General features: G+C 36.4%; 1 protein-coding gene across 6 annotated transcripts in view; it reads left to right on the forward strand.

Moving 5' to 3' along the window:
- MYRFL (myelin regulatory factor like) overlaps positions 1-22,739 on the forward strand; it is a 126,179-nt gene that overhangs the window by 19,988 nt on the left and 83,452 nt on the right. For all 6 annotated transcript variants that reach the window (XR_004274151.1, XM_032295543.1, XM_032295528.1 and 3 more), the window contains exon 2: positions 8,596-8,686. Coding sequence is in view for 5 of the 6 variants with exons in the window: in XM_032295543.1 (XP_032151434.1) it covers positions 8,596-8,686 (91 nt within the window). In the remaining variant the exon portion in view is untranslated. The remainder of the gene's footprint in view (positions 1-8,595; positions 8,687-22,739) is intronic.

Genomic DNA, 22,739 nt, shown 5'->3' on the forward strand with positions numbered 1-22,739 from the left:
GGGAATGGCTTTGCTTTACAAAAGCAATAAGGGGACAGCTTCTCTGACACACCCAGGAGGCGTGGGCAGCTTCTTCCTTTGTGAACAAGACTGTGGCAGCCCTTCCTAGCCACAGAAGTAAAGAGTGGAATCTGATTTCAAATTGAGCCTCCCTGACAGGGGATCAGATGCCTAAGGAAGCCCTCTTGGCAGGCTTGGGTGTTATAAACAAATGTTTAAAACATTTAGAGCAAAGTGATTATGTTTAAAAGCATGAGATTTATTTTAGGAGCCATTTGAGAGTTGTTCTATGTGTGTAAAACCTCCTGAAAACAATTTTATCTGACACTGTGGATTTACTCTGTTGAGTAATTTCCTTTGGATTTGAAAAACACTCCCTTGGAGTCTAAGAGGAAGCCAGCCACTGCAGGGATCATCTCTCCTTATTCATTAAGGTGTTTGGGCAGGCCACATTAGGCAGGTCCTAGAGCTGTGGCCCATCTCCTATTTCTACCTGGGGGACCAGGTGGGGGTGGGTGGGTGATATAAAGCAAGTGACACAAGAGTCAGGTCTTAGAATCTATGGGCCACCTCCTATTTCTACCTGGGGAATTGTGTGGGGGGTGGGGAAGGGAGGGTGCTATATAAAGCAGATGGGACACCAGCAGGGGCTTCAGTGGAAAACGAAACAGGTTCCTCCCTCCATCTGCTTCTCTTAGCCGTTGGCTTGCAAAGCCCAGTGAAGCAGTAGAAGCAAGTCAGTCCTCCCGGCAGTTGGCTGGCGTTGCTGGGGAGGCAGCAGAGCACGGGCAGTGGTGAGAGCATGCTCAGAAGCCTCGGTTGGCTTCCCTGTGTGTCGCTTTCAAGCTGTGTGACTCTGGGCAAGCTGGTTAACCTGTGTAATCACTTGGCCTTTTCTGTAAACTGGGGGTAATATTGATGGCCACCTCCTAGGGCTGTTAGGAAGATTAAATAAGATCACATAAGCAAAGGGCTTGTTCTTTTGCTTGGCCCAGTGTGAGAAATTCAAACTCTGAGTGTCCCTAGGTAACTGCAGAAGTATTCAAATTGATCTCCCTTCTCTTCTTCTCCCCTTATAATCTTCCCACAAGCAACCAGAATGACCCTTAAAAACATAAAGCATATGATGTCACTCTCCAAAGGCTTCCTATTGCTCTGCCTTCCTGCCCTACTCTCATGCTCCTGTGCCCTAACCCATTAGATGATCTGTTTCTTGCCATGCCATTTTCTCCACCTGGCACACTCTGTCCTTGATCTCTGCATGGCTGGCTCCCTTCTGAGAGAGGTATCCACATAGAAAAGCGCTCCCTCCATCACAGTCTATTACGCCAGCCTGTTTTGTTTTCCTCACTCTCTGAAAATATCTTATTTGTTATTTCTTATATGTCATGTGTGTTCTACCCTACCCACAATATCGCCTTCTTGCCCTCTGTTAGAATGCAAGCCCTCTACAGGGTTGTCTTCTTCTTTTTCACAGCTATGTCCCCAGACCCTTGGGCAATGCTTGGCACGTGGTAGGTACTTAGTAAATTGTGGGTGAATCAATGAAAGAATCAATATGTCTTGCCCATCCTAGCCTTTCTTCAAATTCCAGCTCAAGACTCAACTCCACTATGAGGTCATTTCTTTCCATTTAAATTTCTAGGAATCTCTCCTGTGAATCCTGGAGGCATGTGGGATATATTCCACTCATTTTCCTCTTCGCTCATGTCAACAAATTGGGTTGGTGATGTCTCTCCTGCACTATCTTCACAATTCTAGAATGTAGAGAAAGAAGAAAAGCCTCCAAATTCTCTTTATGAAGCTAACATAAAACTTGAGGAGTACTGGTGTGGGGGATAGAAAGCTGAACTGTGAGGTATTTAAATTGTACCTGGAAAAAACCCACCCACAAAAGTTATTAAGACCTCATTAAATTATCTATCACCTATTTCAGATTTTCACTTTTCCCAACAGTGTGAATTTCCACTGCTGGGAAAAGAAAACCCTAGCTATTTCAGATTCTACAGATGTGAATATTATAATCCTCCAGCAAAGCAAAGCATGAAGCAAAGTGTACCTCACAGAATAGAGACTGGGAGTTGCCGAAGATAATACCTGCATCAGACGGTGCTCTTGACACCCTTGTAAATGATGGGATTTGTGCGTTGTTTTTCTGTGGCAGCTTAGAGAGCGATTGACTCCCCCAAAACGGGTTCTCCTCTGCATTTAGCACAAATAAACTCCTTGCCTTAGTTTAACCCTTAGATGTTGGCTTTTAGATATTGGCTATTGACTGCCAATAGTGGCAATGAGGAGCTACCATTCTTTGGTAATTGTCTGGTGGGGTGGGAGGTTCTTGTGCCACTCTGCTGCGGTAAGACAAAGATTTAGTCAGAGGGCTCTAAAGGAAACTCACATTTCAAGGCCCTTTTGTTGTTGGGTGCTAATGTATTCTTCTGCTCAGAAACTGCAGAAAGGATGGGGTGAAGGAGGGCATACAGAACAGAGAGCATATGCTCTAGTTTTGACACCTCTTTACTAAGGATCATCAATCCAGCTCTTGCTAGTGAAGATATTCATTCATTTATTCATTCATCCATCCATTCAACAAACACCGTTTTTTTTTCAAAGAAAAAGATTATTTTTACTCTGAGATGAACTTCTTATATAACTTCATGATTACAAAAGTAATACATTTAAAAAATAAAACAGAATTATAAAGAAGAGAAAACAAAACCAAGCACTATCACTGAAGATAATTACCATGAACATTTTGGATTCCATCTCTCTGGCTTTTCTATGCATTTGTTATCCAGACACATGTACTTCCTCATTAGCTGGCTCTGAAGCCCTAGAAAATACTTACCTCACTCTTCAAATGACCTCTCTCTCTCTTTAAAAAAGGGGGGGAAAAAAAAAAAGCTTTAGCACTATGAAGTTACAGTGACAAATAAGACAACTATGATTTTTGCCCTCATGAAACTTTTTTGGTAAAATACAGACAATCATTAAGTTTTGATTTGGGAATTATTAGTCCAAAACCTTAGAAACATCATTTGCTTTCAACCTTGCTTTTTATGTAGTCTCAAAAATTCCATATTTATGTAGTCAAATTTATAGACCTTTTTTTTCTGTATATTTTTTGGTGTTCCCATCATGGTTTAAGAGTCTTCTTCTTCTGAAACATAAAGACATATGTGCCTTTTTTCTTCTAGTAATATTACGACTTGTCTAAATCTTCTATACATCTAGGAATTTGGTGTAGAAGTGAGATTCTAGTATAGAATTTAGCTTTCTTCTCATAACATAAAATGATACATTTATCACAAACTAAATTCTCATAAATATCTTTAGATTTATTTCTAGACTTTATTATGTTCAAAAGTTTGGTCTGCTTATTGTTGGAACACAATATTTATATTACTTTTGTACATCTTGTTGGTGAATATCCTTTTCTTACTCACAGACTTTTTATTCTCCTGAATATTTTCACATTAGCATTCTTTGAGATAAACTTTAGAATCAGTTTGTTTCCTTAAGAAATTTTTGATTATAGATATATTAAATTTATAACTTAATTGAGGAGTATTTACATCTTTATACTATTGCCTTTTTTATGCAAACAAAATATACTCTGAATTTATTAATCTTCTCTTAATTATATTAGAGTTTTAGAGTTTCTTCTGATTTAATTTTATTCCTAAAAATTGTATTCCTATTATAAATGGACTTTTCTACATTATATTTTCTCAGTAGCTGTTGTTTTAATATAGAAATCTATTTTTTATACATTACTTTTGTGATGGTCTTTTTATTGAAGTTGCCTATTATTTTGAAGTTTTAATTGATGTTGATTTATACATTTAAAATATATGTCATTTGCAAACTATTACCACCTTTCTGACATTCATATCTCTCTTCCTTTTCTTGATTAAATGGGATGCTAGTGCATTTAGCAATGTATTGTGTAATAACATGGTAACTAAAATACTTATTTTATTTTTACCATAATGAATATACAGTATTTTTAATTTTTGAAATCATTAAACATGACACCAGCTCTTATTTGTTTTTGTTTTTGATAACTGAGACAGAATCTTGCTCTGTTGCCAAGGCTGGATGGAGTGCAGTGCTGTGATCGCAGCTCACTGCAACCTCCACCTCCTAGGTTCAAGCGATTCTCATGCCTCAGCCTCCCAAGTAGCTGGGACCATAGGCGCCCACCACCACACCCAGCTAATATTTGTATTTTTAGTATAGACAGGGTTTCACCATGTTTGCCAGGCTGATTTCAAACTCCTGGGCTCAAGTGATCTGCCCACCTCAGCCTCCCAAAGTGCTGGGATTACAGGCATGAGCCACTGTGCCCAGTGGCTCTTGTTTGACATTAGTTTTCTGTCGTACGTACAATATATATGTGCATATGGATATATATAATTTTAAAGATGTGTTCATTGGAATCGATGTTGAATTTTTAATGCCTTTTAGCATTAAGAAGGTCAAATATTATTTTACCTTTGATATATGAATTCTAGTGTTGAGTCATCTTTGTGTTTCTTAATGATAAATTTTTCTTTTAATGTTGAATTTCATTTGACAACATTTTAATTAGGATTTGAATATACTCTTCACAAATAATATTAGTCTATGGTTTTCTTTATGTATTTCATCTCTGTCAGATTTTGGCATTCATTTGGTGCTAATGTCATGAAAATACTTTGGATGCTTTTATTCTTTCTCTGTTTTAGAATTGTGAAAATGGTGGAAGTTATGTTGTTGAAGTTTTAGAAGCATGAGCCATGATGTTATTGGAACTTCTTGTTTATGCAGGGGTAGGGTGAAAGTTATGGGTGAAAATTTTCACCATTCCAGGGCTATTTGTCATTTCAGACATCCTCTTTATTTTTGAGTTGATTTTGGCAATTTGATTTTTTAATTGTTTTAGAAAATAGTTTTATCCAAAATTGTATAAAATATTTTTTCAAAGTTTAAAATTAGGACCTGAAAACAGTGATCAGTTGCTCTCAATCCTATAATCTAACCAGTGTTAAAAGTTATGGGATGTTATTTCATCATCTACAATGGATATGTGGATGGATGGATGGGTGATGTGGTTTGGCTCTGTGTCCTCACCCAAATCTCATCTTGTAGCTCCCATAATTCCCACATGTTATGGAGGGACCTTGTGGGAGATTATTGAATCATGGAAGCAGGACTTTCCTGTGCTGTTCTTGTGATGGTGAATGAGTCTCACAAGATCTCACAGTTTTAAAAATGGGAGTTTCCCTGCACAAGCTTTCTTCTCTTGTTTACCACCATGTGAGATGTGCTTTTTACCTTCTGCCATGATTGTGAGCCATGTGGAATTGTGAGTCTAATAATCTCTTTCTTTTGTAAATTGCCCAGTCTTGGGTATATCTTTATCTGTAGCAGGAAAATGGGCTAATACAATAGGTAAGTAGATAGATGTATAATTTGAATTTAACCATAAGAAATAGTTTTATAAGAAATGATCTTATATGCACTATTTTCATAAAACATTAAATTTAATATAAAATATTAATTTTACTTGAATTTAACAGAATAAAAAGAACTTGAAGAAAAATAAAGGAATTACAGAATTGTAATTCTGAAGAAAGTAATTCTTTACTGTTAAAGGTATCAGTTCTAAAGGATTCTTCCAAGATTAAAGACAGGGGATTTTAAAAAATCACTGAAAAGCATTTTTTTTTTACCAAATGGTACAGGTTTAGGTAGTAAAGATACATTCTGAGATATAAATGATGAGATAGTATTACATCACTTCCCATCTTCCATCTCCTCACCTTTCAATTTTTGTTGTTTGTATTATTTTTCCTTTGTCAGGGTTTGTTACTTTTACATTTTGATTTGCAGCCATAATTCCCTTAGAAATTCAGCCTAAATCCTATATTTGTATGAATTTGCTCTTCATCCCTGGTTGTTTTTCACCTCAGTTTCTGTATTTTTTTTTTTTTTTTTTTTGTGAGTCATTCTTGATTGGCTGAATTTTTATTAAGGAACTACTTTCAAGGGGGACGTAAGGGAGTCTTATACCCTCAACTTTTTCATTTTGGAATTGTCTGTCTGTTGCCTTTATATTGAAATTAACTGGGTACAAGATTTTTGCAACTCATTTTTTTCTCTTGAGATATTGTAAAATTTATTAAATGGGTACATAATATTTTATTGAACGGACCTCATTTATGTAGTATTCTTGTCAAACATGTATAATTTGAATTTAACCATAAGAAAATAGGAGGCAAACTAAAACTGAAGGACATTCTATAAACAGCCTGCACACTTTGATAAATCTAAAAATACATGATAACCCAATGCATTCTGTTATTCTAGATTAGATTCTGGCCTGGAAAAAAAAATGGCTGTAAATCCTTACTACCTGGGTGATGGGATCCATACTTTAAGTCTCAGCATCATGCTGAGACTTATATACCTATGGAACAAACTTGCACATGCACCCTTTATTTCTAAAATCAAAGTTGAAAAAAATAATTTTTCCTGAATGCTGAGGCTTAAACTGAAAAATAAAATATTTCAGTTTGTTTTTCATTTTTTGTATTAAAATACTTATGATCATCAAAAGATGCTAAAACTATTGGGTAAAAACTTGATGAGAAACAGTATGTATGCAGAGTCTCAAAGTATTTCCCCACAGATTACAAAAGGAGAGGTTTTACAGTGGGGAAAGCTGGCATACAGTACTTTAACCAAGGAATCAACATTAACATCAGTCATAACAGGACATTATTATCTTCCTGTTTTAAGGCGCTGAGAAGGACACAATATCACTTACATAATATATTACTTTATTTTATTTTGAGACAAGGTCTTGCTTTGTTGCCCCGGCTGGAGTGCAGTGGTGCAATCATGGCTCACTGCAGCCTAAAACTCCCAGGCTCAGGTGAACCACCCACCTCAGCCTTCTGAGGAGCTGGGACTACAGGAACACACCACCACATCTGGCTAATTTTGGGGGAGATATTTTTGTAGAGATAGGGTTTGCCATGTTGTCCAGTCTGGTCTCCAACTCCTGAATTCAAGTGGTCTGCCTTCCTTGGCCTCCCAAAATGATGGGATTACAGGCGTGAGCCACAGTGCCCAGCCAGAATCAGAAGTATTTAGACTATCGCTCTAGTCCTCTGCCTTAGCTATTGTGACTTAATCTCAATACCAGCTTTAAAGTCCATGAGTTTAAATTCTTGGGAGAAATAGTTGAATTGATCACTGTCCAACCAATGGATTGCTTTTCCCTGATTCAGATGCCTGTAGAGGTTATATATTACAATTATGGCTGCAGGAGACTATCTTTGTGAGGCGAAAGTCACAGAAAGCAACTATGTGGGGTTGGCAGACATCCTAAATAATGTGTAGTAAGATTTTTGCAATATTATATTTCAGTCTAAGAACAATGTAGGTCTCTCTATTTATTCAAATCTTTTCTTAAGGCCTTTCATAGAGTTTTTAGTGAAAAAATTGTCTCTAAATGTCTATTTAGATATGCTTTTTGTTATTTTGAATAAAATCTTTTTTTCCATTATATGTATTTGCATGATTGAATGGCTGTTATTTCTTTATATACAGCAATTAGTTTTTGTATTTAGTTTTAACCAACTACCCTATTTATTTATTTATTTTAAATCATAGCTCAAAGGGTTGCAGACAGGCTATTTTTATTATTTATTTATTTATTTATTTTTGAGATGGAGTCTTACTCTGTCACCCAGGCTGGAGTACAGTGGCATGATCTCAGCTAACTGCAACCTCTGCCTCCTGGGTTCAAGCAGTTCTCCTGTCTCAGCCTCCTGAGTAACTAAGACTATAGGCACATGCCACCACACCCAGATAATTTTTTTGTATTTTTGGTAGAGACAGGTTTTCACTATGTTGGTCAGGCTGGTCTCCAACTCCTGACCTCAAATGATCTGCCTGCCTCAGCCTCCCAAAGTACTGGGATTACTCACATGAGCCACCATGACTGGCCAGTTTATTTTTCATTTTTTATTTATATGTACTTAGGAGTACAAGCGCAGGCTTCTTACATGCATATATTGCATACTGATAGAGTCTGGGCTTTTAGTGTACTCATCACCTACAACCCTATTTAAGTTTCTGATTATTTCTGTTTGTCAGTTGTATAGAGTCATGTTACCTGCAGATAAAAAATTTTGTCTTTTTTATAGTATATGGCTCTATATTTTGTTCTGTAAAAATATCAACATATTTATTATAGTCAGTAAGAAACCAGTAAATTTATTTTCATTTTGTAAACAAGGAAAAGGACAGAACTATTTTGCTACATTTTGGCAGATCTAAAAAAAGTGTGAAACAAGATATTGAACTTCTTGTTGAACTTAACTGGAAATAATTTGGCTGACCAACAAAACTACCATCCATCCATCTTCCATCCATCCACTCGTCGAATAAATGTTTACTTTTTACCTCCTCCTTGCTATCGATCCTTGTGTATACAATAAGGAAGACACAGTCCCTGTCCCTAAAGATTTGTCAGTGTTTTTAGCCATTAACCATTCTGAAATCTTCATGGTTCTCAAGATTTTCCATTTACCTTTGCAGCTCAGGGAGCCAATGGTACTCTGGAGAACCCAACCCTGGATACAAGTCTATTGGAGGAGTTCTTGGGCAATGACTTTGATTTGGGGGCCTTGTAAGTATGAGAGTACTGCTCTCTAGTTGATGTTTAAAATATTATAAAATGATTAAATGAGCCAAGAAGTGTTCCCTCCTCTTCTGTTTTCCAAAAGAACTTGGGTAGAATTGATATTATTATGTCTATGAATCTTTGACAAATATCACCAGTGCAGAATTTTCTTGGTGAGAAATTCTACTCAGCCCTCACCTCCACCTGTAAATTCAGTATACTTGATAGATATGGGACTATTCAGGTTATCTGTTGGTAGTAATCAGCTTAGGCAATTTGTGTCTTTCAACAAATTTGTCCATTTCAACTAAGTTGTCAAATTCATCAGCATAAAGTTCTTCATATTCCCTTATACTTTTAATATCTGTAGGATCTATAACTTGTGTCTTTTTTTTTCTTTTTTTTTTTGAGACGGAGTTTCGCTCTTGTTACCCAGGCTGGAGTGCAATGGCGCGATCTCGGCTCACTGCAACCTCCACCTCCTGGGTTCAGGCAATTCTCCTGCCTCAGCCTCCCGAGTAGCTGGGATTACAGGCACGCGGCACCATGCCCAGCTGATTTTTTGTAGTTTTAGTAGAGATGGGGTTTCATCATATTGACCAGGATGGTCTCGATCTCCTGACCTTGTGATCCACCCACCTCGGCCTCCCAAAGTGCTGGGATTACAGGCGTGAGCCACCGCGCCCGGCCTTTTTTTCTTGATTGATTTGGCATGAAGTTTATCAGTTTTCTTAATCTTTCAAAGTATCAGCTTTTGGTTAGATTTAAGTTCTTAATTTTTTGTTTTCTATTTTGTTGATTTCTACTCTTATTTTCTGTTATTAATATAGGCACTCTAGCCTTTTTTAATTTTTAATTTATATCTACTAAAGTTCAAACTCACCATCTACCCTGACCCCTGGTAATCACTGGTCTGTTTTTGTTCCTATGGTTTTGATTTATTTCAGAAGATGTCATGTAAATCAACCCATACAGTATATAACCCTTTGAGTCTGCCTTCTTTCATTTAGCATAATGATTTGATCAATATTTTATTTCTTCTTTATTACTGAGAAAGATACCTTTAAATGTTTATAACAATTTGTTTAGCCATTTATCTGTTCAAGGATGTTTGAATTATTTCCATCTTTGGCAATTATGAATCATGCTTCTATAAATATTTATGTATGGGTTTTTGTGTGATCAATAGTTTAAATTTCTCTATGATAAATATTTAGGATAAGAACTGGATCATGTTGTAAGTGTAAGCTTAATTGTAAAAATATGCACATTTTTAGAGTGGTGGTACTATTTTGTGTTACTAGCAATGAGTGAGATATCCAGTTGCTTTTCTTCATTGCCAGTTCTTGGGTTTTAGGAGCTTAAAATTGTTTTTATTATAGTCATTCTTATTGTTTTTTAGTGACATTTCATATATTAGTGTGCATTTTTTTCTAGTAACTAATGATGTTGAACATCATTGCATGTGCTTGTTCACCATTCATACATTTTCTCTGGCAAAGTGTTTATTCAAATCTTTTGCTCATTTTAAAAATTGAAGTTATTTTAAGTTTAGAAAAATTTTTAGATATTCTGGAAATAAGAACTTTGTTAGATGCGTTATTTGTGAATATTTTCTCATAAGTGATTTGTCACTTATGTTTTTTATAATCTTAACAGTGTTTTTCTCAGAGAAAAAGTTTTAATTTTGGAGATGTCCAGTTTATTGAATCTTTCGTATATGGCTTATGGTTTATAGCTAAGAAATATACACTTTATCTAATCCAAGTTCCCAAATATTTTCTTCTAAAAGTTTTAGAGTTTTATATTTTACATTTAGGTCTATGACTCATTTTGAGGTTTTTTTTTGTTTTTTGTTTTTTGTTTTGTATAAGGCTTGAGATATAGATTGATTGTAGTTTCTTTATATATGGGTGTCCAGTTATCTCAGGATTATTTGATGAATAACTTTTCTTCATTAAATTGCCTTTGCCCTGTTGTAAAAAAATCAATTGACAAAATATATGTGGGTCTATTTCTAGACTGTTTGTTGCTTTCCATTGATCTATGCACCTATCATTTTCCCAATACCATATTATCTTGATTATTATACATGGTCTTTATTACTGTACATAGGTACTTTATTATGTCTTAAAATCATATAATGTAAGTCTTATGAATTTTTCTTCTGTTTCAATATCGTCTTGGCTATTCTAGTTTCTTTGACTTCCCACATAAATACTAAACTTAGCTTGTCAATATTTAAATGCTATTCAGGAATTTTTATTAAAATTTTATTATACCTAGTGATCTATCCATTGTTTGACATTCTAACAAAATTGAGCCTTTTAATTCATGAACATGGTATATCTCAGTATTTATTGAGGGCTTATTTCTTTGATCAGTGTTTTATAGTTTTCAACATGAAAATACTGCATATATTTTCCTAAATATTTCATGTTCATCTTTGAACATGATTTTTTTCAACTTTTATGTTCTAATTTTTCATCATTAGTATATACAAATATTGATTTTCATATATTGGGCTTGCACTCTTAAGTAATTTATTACTTCTAATAGCTTTTAAAATACATTTTCTTGGGATTTTCTATGTTGACAGTCATGACATCTGCAAATTGAGACAGTTGTATGTCCTTCTTTTTAAAGTATATACCTTTTGACACTTACTGAACTGGATAAAACCTGGGTATAGTATTGAATAAAGAAGTAGTAGAACAAACATATTTGCCTTGTTCCTGAGCTTGGTGGGAAAGCATTTAGTTTTTATCATTAAGTCTAATGCTAGTGATATCTATTTTTTGCCATGCCCATTATTTGCTATTTTTTTGCCAAGCCCATTATTTGCTTAAAGAGGTTCTCTTCCACTGTTAGTTTGCTGTTAATTTTTATCATAAATGGATGTTAAATTTTGTCAGTTTTTTCTGTGTTTATTAATTATATGTCTTTTCTTTCCATCTGTTAATATAATGGATTAATTTGCTTAGTTTTTGACTATTAAACTTCCTTGTATTCCTGGAATAAATGTCATTTAAATGTGATATGTTATCTTTTGATATAATGCTGGATTTAATTTGGTAAAATTTTGTTGAGCATTTTGCATCTATGTTTATAAGAATATTGATCTGCAATTTTCTTTTTTTATGTTGTATTTTTTTCTGGGTTTGGTATCATCACAACTATATCCTTATACAATTTGTTGGGAAATGTTTCCTCCACTTAAATTCTCTGGATGAGGTAGTGTAGAGTTGGATTTATTTCTTGCTTAAATGTTTGGTAGTCTTCATCAGCAAAAGAATCTGTTCCTTTGCTTGTTGGAGGGTCTTAAATACAAATTTAATTTATGTAACATTAAACATTAAGTGTTTGGTAGAAGTCATCAGCAACAGAATCTGTTCTTTTGCTTTGTTGGACAAAAGACCTATCTTGGTGAATGTTGCATATGCACTCTTAAATACAAATTTAACTTATTAGGTTCAGGACTATTGATGGTATATCATTCTACTTAAGTGAGTTTGGTAGCTTGTTTTACTTTTTTTCCAAGGAATTGATCAATGTTATCTAAGTTATTAAATTTATGGCCATGAAGTTGTTCATAGTATTTTTTATTAACCTTTTAATCTCTGAAGAGTCTGTAGTGATAGTCCCTCTTTTGTTATTCATGTTGGTAGTTTGTTTCTTTTTTCTTTTCTCCTTAATCAGTCTGTTGGACTTTTATCAATTTTGTTGATTGATTCAAATAAGTAGCTTTTGATGTTATTAATTTTCTCTATTGTGTTTGTTTTCAATTTCACTGACTTCTACTCTTACCTTTATTATTGTGTTCATTATGCTTAATTTGTGTTTAGTTTGCTCTTATTTTTCTAGTTCTTTAGAGTGGAAAGTGGAAAGAGTTTGTGATTTGAGGTTATTCTTTGTTTTCTGATTTAAGCATTCAGTGCTATACATTTCCCTGTCTATGTGGCTTTAGTTGCCTCACTCAGTTTTTGGTATACTATATGTAATTTTTTTCAGTTCAAAATATTTTCAAATTTCTTTTGAGAAATATTATTTGACTTTCTTTGATTCATGGCTTGCTGGAAATGTATTATGCAACTTCCAAATGTTTGGAAATTTTCCCTATATTTTTCTGTGACTGGTTTCTAGTTTAACTCCATTATAAACAGAGAACATCCTTTGTATGATTCAAGGTTTTAAAATTTTGTTAAGGTTTGCTTTATGACCCAGAATATGACCTATCTTGGTGAATGTTGCATATGCACTTGAAAGAATGCTCACTGTGCTGTTGTTGGATAATATTCTATAAATGTCAGTTAGGTCAAGTTGGTTAACACTCTTGTTCAGGTCCTCTATATCCTTGCTGATTGCTTTCTACTTACTTTATCTATGACAGTGACAGAAATGTTGAAGTCTTCAAGTGTGATTGTGAATGTTTCTACTTCTTCAATTCTGTTGGATTTTGCAAAAGCAAAATGGAATCGAATTGAAAAGTTATGTGGTTAAGTGCAAACACATTTAGTATTGTTTTGTCTTTCTGGTGAACTTAGTCTTTTATCAGAGTGATGTTCCTTTTTATCTCCTTTTTCTTATTCTGAAGTCTATTTGGTCCAAGATTAATCTGGCCACTCCAGCTCTCTTTTTTTTTTCTTTTCTTCAACTTTTAAGTTCGGGGGTACATGTATAGGATGTGCAGGCTTGTTAGGTAAACGTGTGGCATGGTGGTTTGCTGCAAGAATCATCCCATCATCATCTACGTATTCAGCCCAGCATCCATTAGCTGTTCTTCCTGATGCTCTCCATCTGCCCCTCGATCCCTGGGCCTCCCAATGGGCTCCAGTGTATGTTGTTCTCTGCTTGTGTTCATGTGTTCTTATAATTCAGCTCCCCCTTTTAAGTGAGAACATGTGGTGTTTGGTTTTCCATTTCTGCATTAGTTTGCTGAGGATAATGGCTTCCAACTCCTTCTATGTCCCTGCAAAGAATATGATGTCATTTCTTTTTATGGCTATATAGTATTCCATGGTGTATATTTCCACATTTTCTTTATCCATTCTATCATTGATGGGCACCTAGGTTGATTCCATGTTTTTGCTATTGTGATTAGTTTTGGCTCTCTTTTGATTAGTGTTTGTGTTATATATCTTTTGCCATCCTTTAATTTTAACCTATATATATCACAAAAGTTAAATTAGTTTTATTTTATTCAGCATGCCATTGGGTATTTTTTCCCTAATTGGACATTTTTTGTCGCTACTTAGGCAATTTATATTTAAATTAATTATTGATATGTTTGGATTTGAATCTGTCCTTTTCTCTTAAAAACATTTCCATCCCCTCTGCCTTTTGTACTTCTTTTCTCCCTTTCCTGTCCTCTTTTGAAGGTTTTTAGTATTCCATTTTAATATATTGATTGTCTTTTAAACTCTTTATATAGACTTATTTTCAGTGGTAACTCAAGGGACAATAATCTACATGCCTAACCTCTTGCAGTCAATTTAGAGATAGTTTACCACTTCATATGAAATATGAAGCTTAAAGCTTATAGCCATAAAAATCCCCTTTATCTCTACCTTTTATATGGTAGCTGTCATGTGTATTGCATCTATATATATTTAAAACCCTACGAGACAATGCTGTAATCCTTGGTTTCAACATTCATTTATATGTTGAAGAACTTAAGATGACAAAAAATAGGCTATGATATTGACCTAAGCATTTACCATTTTTGTTGGTCCTCTTCATTTGTGAAGTTCCACAATTCTTTCTGGTATCATTCTTCTTCCACCTTAGGAACTCCCTTTAGAATTTCATTTAGAGCTGATTTGTTGGTGATAGATTTTCCTAGTTTTCCTCCAGTGAAAATGTCTTTATTTCAACTTCATTTTTAAAAGACATTTTTGCTGAATATAAAATTCTTGGTCATTAGGGTTTTTCCCTCCCACAGCATTTAAAAAATTTTGACCCACTGTCTTCCAGCTTCCATGGTTTCTGATGAGAAATAATTAGCTATTTGAATCACTGTTCTCTTGTATGTAATGCATCTTTTTTCTCCATCTGCAAGATATTTTCTTATCTTTGGTATTCAGCAGTTTGATGATATGTTTCTAGGTATGAGCATTCTTTTTTTTAGATTATACTGTTAGGGATTTGCTCAAATTTGAATCTGTAAATGTATAGTTCTCGCCACTGGGAAATTTTTAGCCATCGTTTTTTCACATTATTTTTCTGTACCAATGTCTTTCTTTTTCCCTTCTAGAACTCCAAAAATGCGAATGTTAGACCTTTCATATTTTGCACAGGTCACTGAGGCTCAGTTCATTTTCTTCAATCTTTTTTCTCTCTGTTGCTTATATTGGATAATTTCTATTGATATGACTTCAAGTTCATTGCCCCCCTCTGTCACTGTCATCTCCATTCTGTTATTGAGCCCACCTCAGATGTCCCTGCCCTCCTAATACAGAGAGTAAAACCAGGCCTGAATCTTCAATAGGAATGGAGAAACTTGTATGCAGATATTTCTGGTATTTGGCCCTTATTGCTCTCTGCCAACTTCCTGGGCAACAAATTGTGGGAAGAAGGTGAGTTCAACATTTTTCAAGGAAGTTACACACACACACACACACACACACACACACACACACACACACACACACGCAACTAGTAGGTTGCCAAATGTCTGAGCCCACACTCTGAGCTGGCTCTTCTGTTCTAGGCACTGCATGGGCTGAACTCAGATAGTGATTACCCCTGTGCCTGCCCTCACATTCCTCTCACTATATCCCAGTAACTGGTATGAATTGTGGACAATGGATATATCGTTTTTTTCTCTGGCTTGAAAGCAACCTTCCAGAAGTTGTCTAGTCTCTCTCCTCTAAGTGTCTTAACCTTAAGTGAAGGCTCAGCTGATTCCACCTGGGTTTTGGGTAACCATCTAGACTACTTTTTATAACTAACAGAAAGACCTTTAGCTGTTTAGAGAGAAAAGTGGACAAAGGTCTTCATCAAAGAGTTGTCTTTTATAGGGATGGAAATGTGTGATACCATCCCTCATTCATCATAATGGTCACAACCAACACTCCTGTAACAAAAGACAGGTTAACAAGAGAAAAGTATAAACAATTTACTTAATTAAAATTTTCTGTGATGCAGGAAGCTTCAGAGATGAAACCCAGAGACTCAGGGAAAACCATTTTTATTTTTATGCTCGGGTTCAATGAAGAATGAACAGCTATGTAGAAATGTAAGTGGACAAAGGATGTGATCTAATGGCAATAGACTGAGAGAGGAAACCCAGCAGGGCCTGTCTGTTCAGATTTTTCTTGGCTTCTCTCTGTAGCATTGCTTCTTCCAAGGTATGGGGTAGGGTCCCTTTGAAATGAGAGTCTCCTTGGAATGAGAGAGAAGGGAGAGAGTGACTTTTCTGGGTTTTATGGCTTGATTTAGGGGGAGGGGTTCTAGTATATATGATCCATCTTAGGGAAAAAGAATTATGGTTTCTGTGACTTGCTTTGAGGGAGAAAAGGGCATGAGAGACAGGAGGACAGGAGGATGGGGAAGGTCAGAGATACCTTGCTTCTGAGGTCCTTCCTGTCTCCTTCATTTCAAAGTACCCAGCATGCCAAGGCACCAGACTTTAGGGTATTGTGTTCTGAGCTACCTGGGAGGTCTGAAATCTGTCTTATATTTTAGTCTCCATGACAATAATGGTTCTTCCTACAGGATCAGAAATTTCTACCCATAAGCTTCCCCCTTGCTGCTGAGTTTCAGGACTGGCTTGTCCAAGCAGCTTCACTCTCTACCTTTGAAGATGGTGGTGGGGCTTGCAGGTGAGGTAGAAGAAGTTACTATTGTTGAGCATTTACTAAGTGTTGGGCATTCTTTGCACTTCACATATTCACTTACTTAATTGCGTATTTGATGTAACACATCTCGCTCTCTTAACTCTTCTAAATAAGTATATTATCCACATTTTACAGATGAGGAGGGTAAGGTGCAGAGAGGTTAAATAACTCTTCATAGGTCAATAAGTAGCAAAGCTGAGATAAAAATCTGCCTGGCTGTAGAAACATGCCTTTTCTTCTATATGAAGCTTTTAGATTACTTGGTATTTTAGAGGAATATGAATCTCAGGGAAATATATGAAATATGTCTAAAATTATCTACCAAAATGTGTGACTCAGAGTACATCTGAGCCTTAGTTCTTAAAGACTGTGAGAGTTCACATTCATTAAAGGAGAGCCCTATGATCAGACAACCTGTCATTACTTGATAAAAAAAAAAATGCTCAGATGCATGCAGTTAAGTGGAACTGCAATAAAATCTGAGTGAGAACAAGTAGAAACATGTCTAGTCCATGACCGCAAGGACATTGGGCTAGTTCAGTGATCATTAGATCTGTACAATGTGTTCAAATACTCCAAGTTTTAAGTATTTCTAAATACCAGGCTCTTTATGAAGGTTAGTTTAATTTAATTTCATAGTTTCATATCACAACAGCCCTGGCATGTAGGGTTTTTTTTTTTTTTTTTTTTTGCCTGGGTGTTAGAGGTGGGATTCAGACCTGGGTTTACTACAAATCATGTTACCTCCCCTCTACGATATTGCCTAAAATGTGTGTATTCAAAAGATATTCGTGACAACCCTTTATCTCAAAAATGTGAGAGACCATTGGGCTTTAACATTTCTGAGAGCTTGGTCAAATCTCATAGGCAGATTTTCAGATATTAAACATATTAAAACATTGAATTATTGGCCTTGTGTAAAAGGACCAAATGCTCTATGTCCCATTAGATGCTGGGGGGAAAAAAATTCCATGGTCAATAAATTAGCTTGTGACTCATTCACTTAAACAAAATCACACGAGTGTTTTTACTGCAGGACTTCTCAGTGCCTTTGATGCACTAATGTGCAACTAAGGAAGAAGAATGGAATGAAGTGTTCCTCAAACTTATTTGGCCACGGGCCCCATTTGGGACATGTGTACTCATGTATGAGCATATGTCAGGCATGTATGCAGAGCTAAGGCCAGTCCTGTCAACATGTGAAGGCTTCTGTAAATTGCCCTTACCTCTATTTCCTTGTGTGGTCGAGTTTGGGATAGCTGTCTGCTTAGGAGGAGCAGGCTGAGGTCCTCTCTGATTTACTAGGTTAACCAGGCAGTTACCCACTTGGTACACAGTTGAGCTATGGTGGTGGAACATACTAGGAAATGTACAGGCATGCACTGCTGCTTCAAGAGTGGGAGATTGGAGAGACTTAGGGGAAGCATAAAACCCTGAAATTGCATTGAAAAAGGACAAGAAGCATTATATGTATGTGTGTATAGAGGAGCCAAGGCTCTAGAAAAGAGACTAGTAAATCTTCAAGACAGGCTAAGTTAATGCAGTTTGGTTTCAGTCAGTGTGCTTAGTAGGGGTAGATATAATGAACTTTTGGCCTTGAGATCTGGTATAGGGGTAGGAGAGAACTAGCTTGAGGACACTGATGTTTGAATAGGGGACTTCACAGGAGGGGAAACTTGAGTCATGTTAGATCTATGAGGGAATCAACTGCAGGTTTCGTTTTATTTCATTCTAATGTTTGAGCTTAAGCATCTAATATTCTGGGTTTAACTTAGGACTTGGCTTATTGGGATTGGATGGCAAGATGAATTAGGAGTCAATTGCCAGCTGCATGTCTTGGTTCTGCCATCACTATAGTGGACCCGATAAGCTCTACTGTGATGTTGTGAAAGGGAGTGAGAGTAGGTGGAATTCTGTGAGAAGAGCTTGTTAAAGACTGAGTTCAGTGACTGGCTTGACTTCTGCGTTCGAACTGATATAATAAGAGAAAGCCTGAAGAAGAAGACTGGGCTAAAACATCTGATACTCCTTGATTCTAATGATATGTGTGCAAGATGAAATAACCTGTAATAAAGAATTTGATTAGAATGGTCTGTATTTAAAATACCCTGTTATTTAGAGGTTAAACTCCGGTAGTAGACCATCTGACTCCAGCTTGATTAACTGCTAGATAAATACGCATGAGTGAATTATTTAACCTCATCAAGGCTTGGTTTCATTGCCTGAGGATTAAGGACAATGATGGTACCTTTTCATATGAGAGTTGTGGAGATTAGATGAGACAACACATGCAAAGGGTTGGCATAGTGCCTGGCTCAGAGCAGGTTCTCAAAAAAGTTTCTCTGCATCTAAAGCAGCAGTGGAGGGGTGTGAAAGGGTCAGTTGCTTGCAGTCTGCCAGCCAGAGCGGGAGGGGAAGAGTGGTATCTTCTTTGCCTTGTTTTTTGCTGCCCTATCATGAAATGATTTTCTTGGGCGACCATACACAGTGACAACATTTCTGCCAAAACCTTTTCCTATATCAACTTCTAGATGGTGGCAACAGACCCTACCTGACCTTGACAAAGTATTATTGAGTGCCTGTCACAGTCTCCCCATTGGAGCACTATGGGGTACACATGCACACACATGTACACACATGCACACACATGTGCAGACATACTCATGCATGCACACATATGCACACACAGATGCACACACATGCACTCACACAGAGTAGTAAGACATAATTTTAATATGAAAGTTCATGTGAAAAGATAAATCATATATATGAAATTGGAGGAATAAGTTTAATAACAACCATTTTTATAGTTGGAGGATGGGGTAAAACAGTGAACAAAACAGTGAAATCCCTGCCAGTAAGTCACCAAGGGCAGTGTGGTGGGAATAGTCTGCCCTGGCAGGGCACCCAGGCATTTTTCTTAGAATTGGTGATGCATGTTGATAATAAAAAGCAGACTGACTCTTTGTAGGCTTAGTATTGTTTTCAGATTTCTACAGACAATGCATTTCCTTATTGCCTGCACCTGGGGTGAACTATTCCCATCCCCCCATCCTTGGCATGCCATTGCTGTCATGCCACTCCAGTGGGAAGAAAAAGACAATGACAGGTAGTCTAGAGTCACTCAGTAAGATGAAGACAAATAAGAGTAAGGCAAGGAGGAGAGGCTCCCATTTTAGACTGGGTAGTCAGGAAAGCTCTCTCTTGATACGTGGATTTATATATACAGCATATTCATGGTCATATGTAGTTTAATACAGTCTTTTGTATTGGTTAAGCACCACCTCTGTATGGGGCACTGTGCTGAGCCGAGCTCTGGGTGAGGTGCAGTAGAGCTTTAGAGAAGGGGCTGTTGGTGTTATGTGAAGTTACTGGGGGATTCACTGGAGAAAACTAGGACTGGATGGTTCAGTCTTGAGTATCCCACCTAGATATTCACATGAAGACGCACTGTGTATTTGTCTTGTCTCATATCTGGTAGGGTTATGAGCACAGTAGGCACTCAGTAAAGACTTGAGCAAGCCTATTTGGAATATGAAAGAAATACTGGTTGCACTGAGGGCAGCATGTGGATGTCTCGGATGTACACATCACCTCAACAAGCTGGAGGGCAAAGCCTATTTTGTATGCCCTCTTTTGGTTCATGTAGATTCAACCCCTGGGAGACTGTTTCCCCATTCATTCTCCAAAAGACAAAAACAAGTTGTATGTCTGAGAGGAAGGGGTTTAGAAGGCATATTATTCTCTTTTTTATCAACTGCTAAGAATCTCTTTTTTTTGTTTGCTTGTTTCTTTTGTTTTTGTTTTGTTTTTTTAATTCTGTGACAAAGTCTTGCTCTGTCACCCTGGCTAGAGGGCAGTGGTGAGATCTCAGCTCACTGCAACCTTTGCCTCCTGGGTTCAAGCAAGCACGTTTGGCTAATTTTCTTTTCTTTTTTTTTTTTTTTTTTTGGTATCTTTAATAGAGACAGGGTTTCGCCGTGTTGGCCAGGCTGGTCTCAAAGGTGGTCTGCGCACCTCAGCCTCCCAGATCTCTTGATTTTTACAACTCTTTCCTGCTGAAGCTAGAGACAGAGTTGGCCACTTGAGGTATGACTCACAGTGTCTGTTGCTCTCTGGTGTTTGTCTGCTTTATGGAAATCCTTTTGGTATAATAGACAATTGGGAGCATGAAGACTTAAACACAGTCTGAAGTGCAATTCTGGGATTCTTGACATGATGATTGTGAGTAGGGTGAGGTTAAGAAGTAAAGAAAAAATCCCAAACAAGTGTTTTACTTGGAGCTAATCATTGCTTTTGTTTTAACAATTTGCTTAGTTTGAAGGTAGCTGTCATTAATTCTTCCTTCAAGTTCTCTGAAAGGAAGTGCAACATTTCTCTAAATACATTAAAATGCATTGAGCATAGAAGTATATAAAATACAATGAAATAAAGGAGTAGCTGTGGTGAATTTTGGAAGAGAAAGGAACCGTAAGTACAGCATTTAATATTTTTAAATCTTCATCTTAAACCTACCAACACATATTACTGTCACACAACGTAGGGACTTTTGGTTCTCCCTAAGGGATTGCTGGATGGAGCCTGCATTCCTGTTTACAATATGCCAAGCCACATTTTTTTTGAGTAGATGGATCATTTACTTGTGGTTTTCAGTTTCTGTTAACGTTATTAAATTCAATGATGCTTATACTGTAAGGTAACTAAACAACTGCCCAGAGCCTTGAATGTGGAATTATGAGACCACAGAGTCAGTTACAAAATTTAATTTATAGGCTTATCAGAGTGAAACGTGAAGAATTTAAGAAGTCAAATGATACTATATATAGCATATAATAGGAAATTACCAGCAATCCCCTGCTCTACCTTTGTCTTTAAATTTGGCTTCCCAGAGGCAGCCACTTTCCTAGTCTTTTTGGAGATATCCACTGCCCTATATCTAAATATTGTTTTTATATTGCTTTCTTGCTGCATAAACTTAAAGAACATAATATAATCTTCTGGGAAGATTTAATTTTCTTTTATCACATTCTACATTCACTTCTACACTCAGCTTTCCAATATCATAAAGTTGTCTAAATTTTTTTAGTTCTGTCAATATCCAGGGCTTACATTATTATCATGATGTGTCATGTATAATTTTCATTTTTTGCTTTGTTTGAATCATCGCCTTATTTTTACAATTTGTTTGGCTTTGATTCCCTCACTTCTCTAAAAAGAGCTGAAAAATTTTCTCAGTGTTAAAAAAATCAGTTCTTTTTCTCTTAAATAAATTCCTCAATCTATGTAGGTCTTTACTGATCTTTTGGTTCGATCAACTTGTTCTACCCATTTTGTTCTATCAGTCGATGAAAGAGGAATGTCAAAATGTTTGACTATGTGATTATACAATTGTCTACATCTTTTAGTTTTACTAGTTTTTGCTTTGTATATTTGAAGCTCTGTTATTAGATACATAGACAATCATGATTGCTATGCCTTCCTAAAAAATGACTCTTTTAGGCCGGGTGTGGTGGCTCACATCTGTAATCCCAGCACTTTGGGAGGCCAAGGTGGGCGGATCATGAGGTCAAGAGATTGAGACCATCCTGGCCAACATGGTAAAACCCCGTCTCTACTAAAAATACAAAAATTAGCTGGGCATGGTGGCATGCGCCCGTAATCCCAGCTACTTGGGAGGCTGAGGCAGGAGAATTGCTTGAACCCGGGAAGCAGAGGTTGCAGTGAGCCAAGATCGCACCACTGCGCTCCAGCCTGGCACCTGGTGATGGAGTGAGGCTGTCTCAAAAAAAAAAAAAAAAAAAAAAAGACTCTTTTATTATTATGAAATGAGCCTCTTTGTCTGTGGTGGTACTCTTTATTTTGAAGTCAATTTTAGCTATTATTCATGAAACTGCTTCACCCTTCTTGTACACATTTTTCTCTTGGTTAACTTTTGACTTATTTGTGTCTTTATAAAGTGTTTTTGCGGGCAACAGAGCATTGTTTTTAAAAAATCCATTCTAATAATTTTTGCCTTTTTTCCCCCCTTAGGGACAGGGTCTCACTTTGTCACCTAGGCTGAAGTACAGTGGCATGATCACAGCTCATTGTAACCTCAAACTTCTGGGTTCAAGTGATCCTTCTGCATCACCCTCCTGAATAGCTGGGACTATAGGTGTGCACCACCACACCTGGCTAATTTTTAATTTTTTTTTTTTTTTTTTTTTTTTGAGATGGAGTTT

The sequence above is a fragment of the Sapajus apella genome, unplaced genomic scaffold (genome assembly GCF_009761245.1).
Source record: "Sapajus apella isolate SASKATOON/1434 unplaced genomic scaffold, GSC_monkey_1.0 scaffold2, whole genome shotgun sequence".
Lineage (NCBI taxonomy): Eukaryota > Metazoa > Chordata > Mammalia > Primates > Cebidae > Sapajus > Sapajus apella.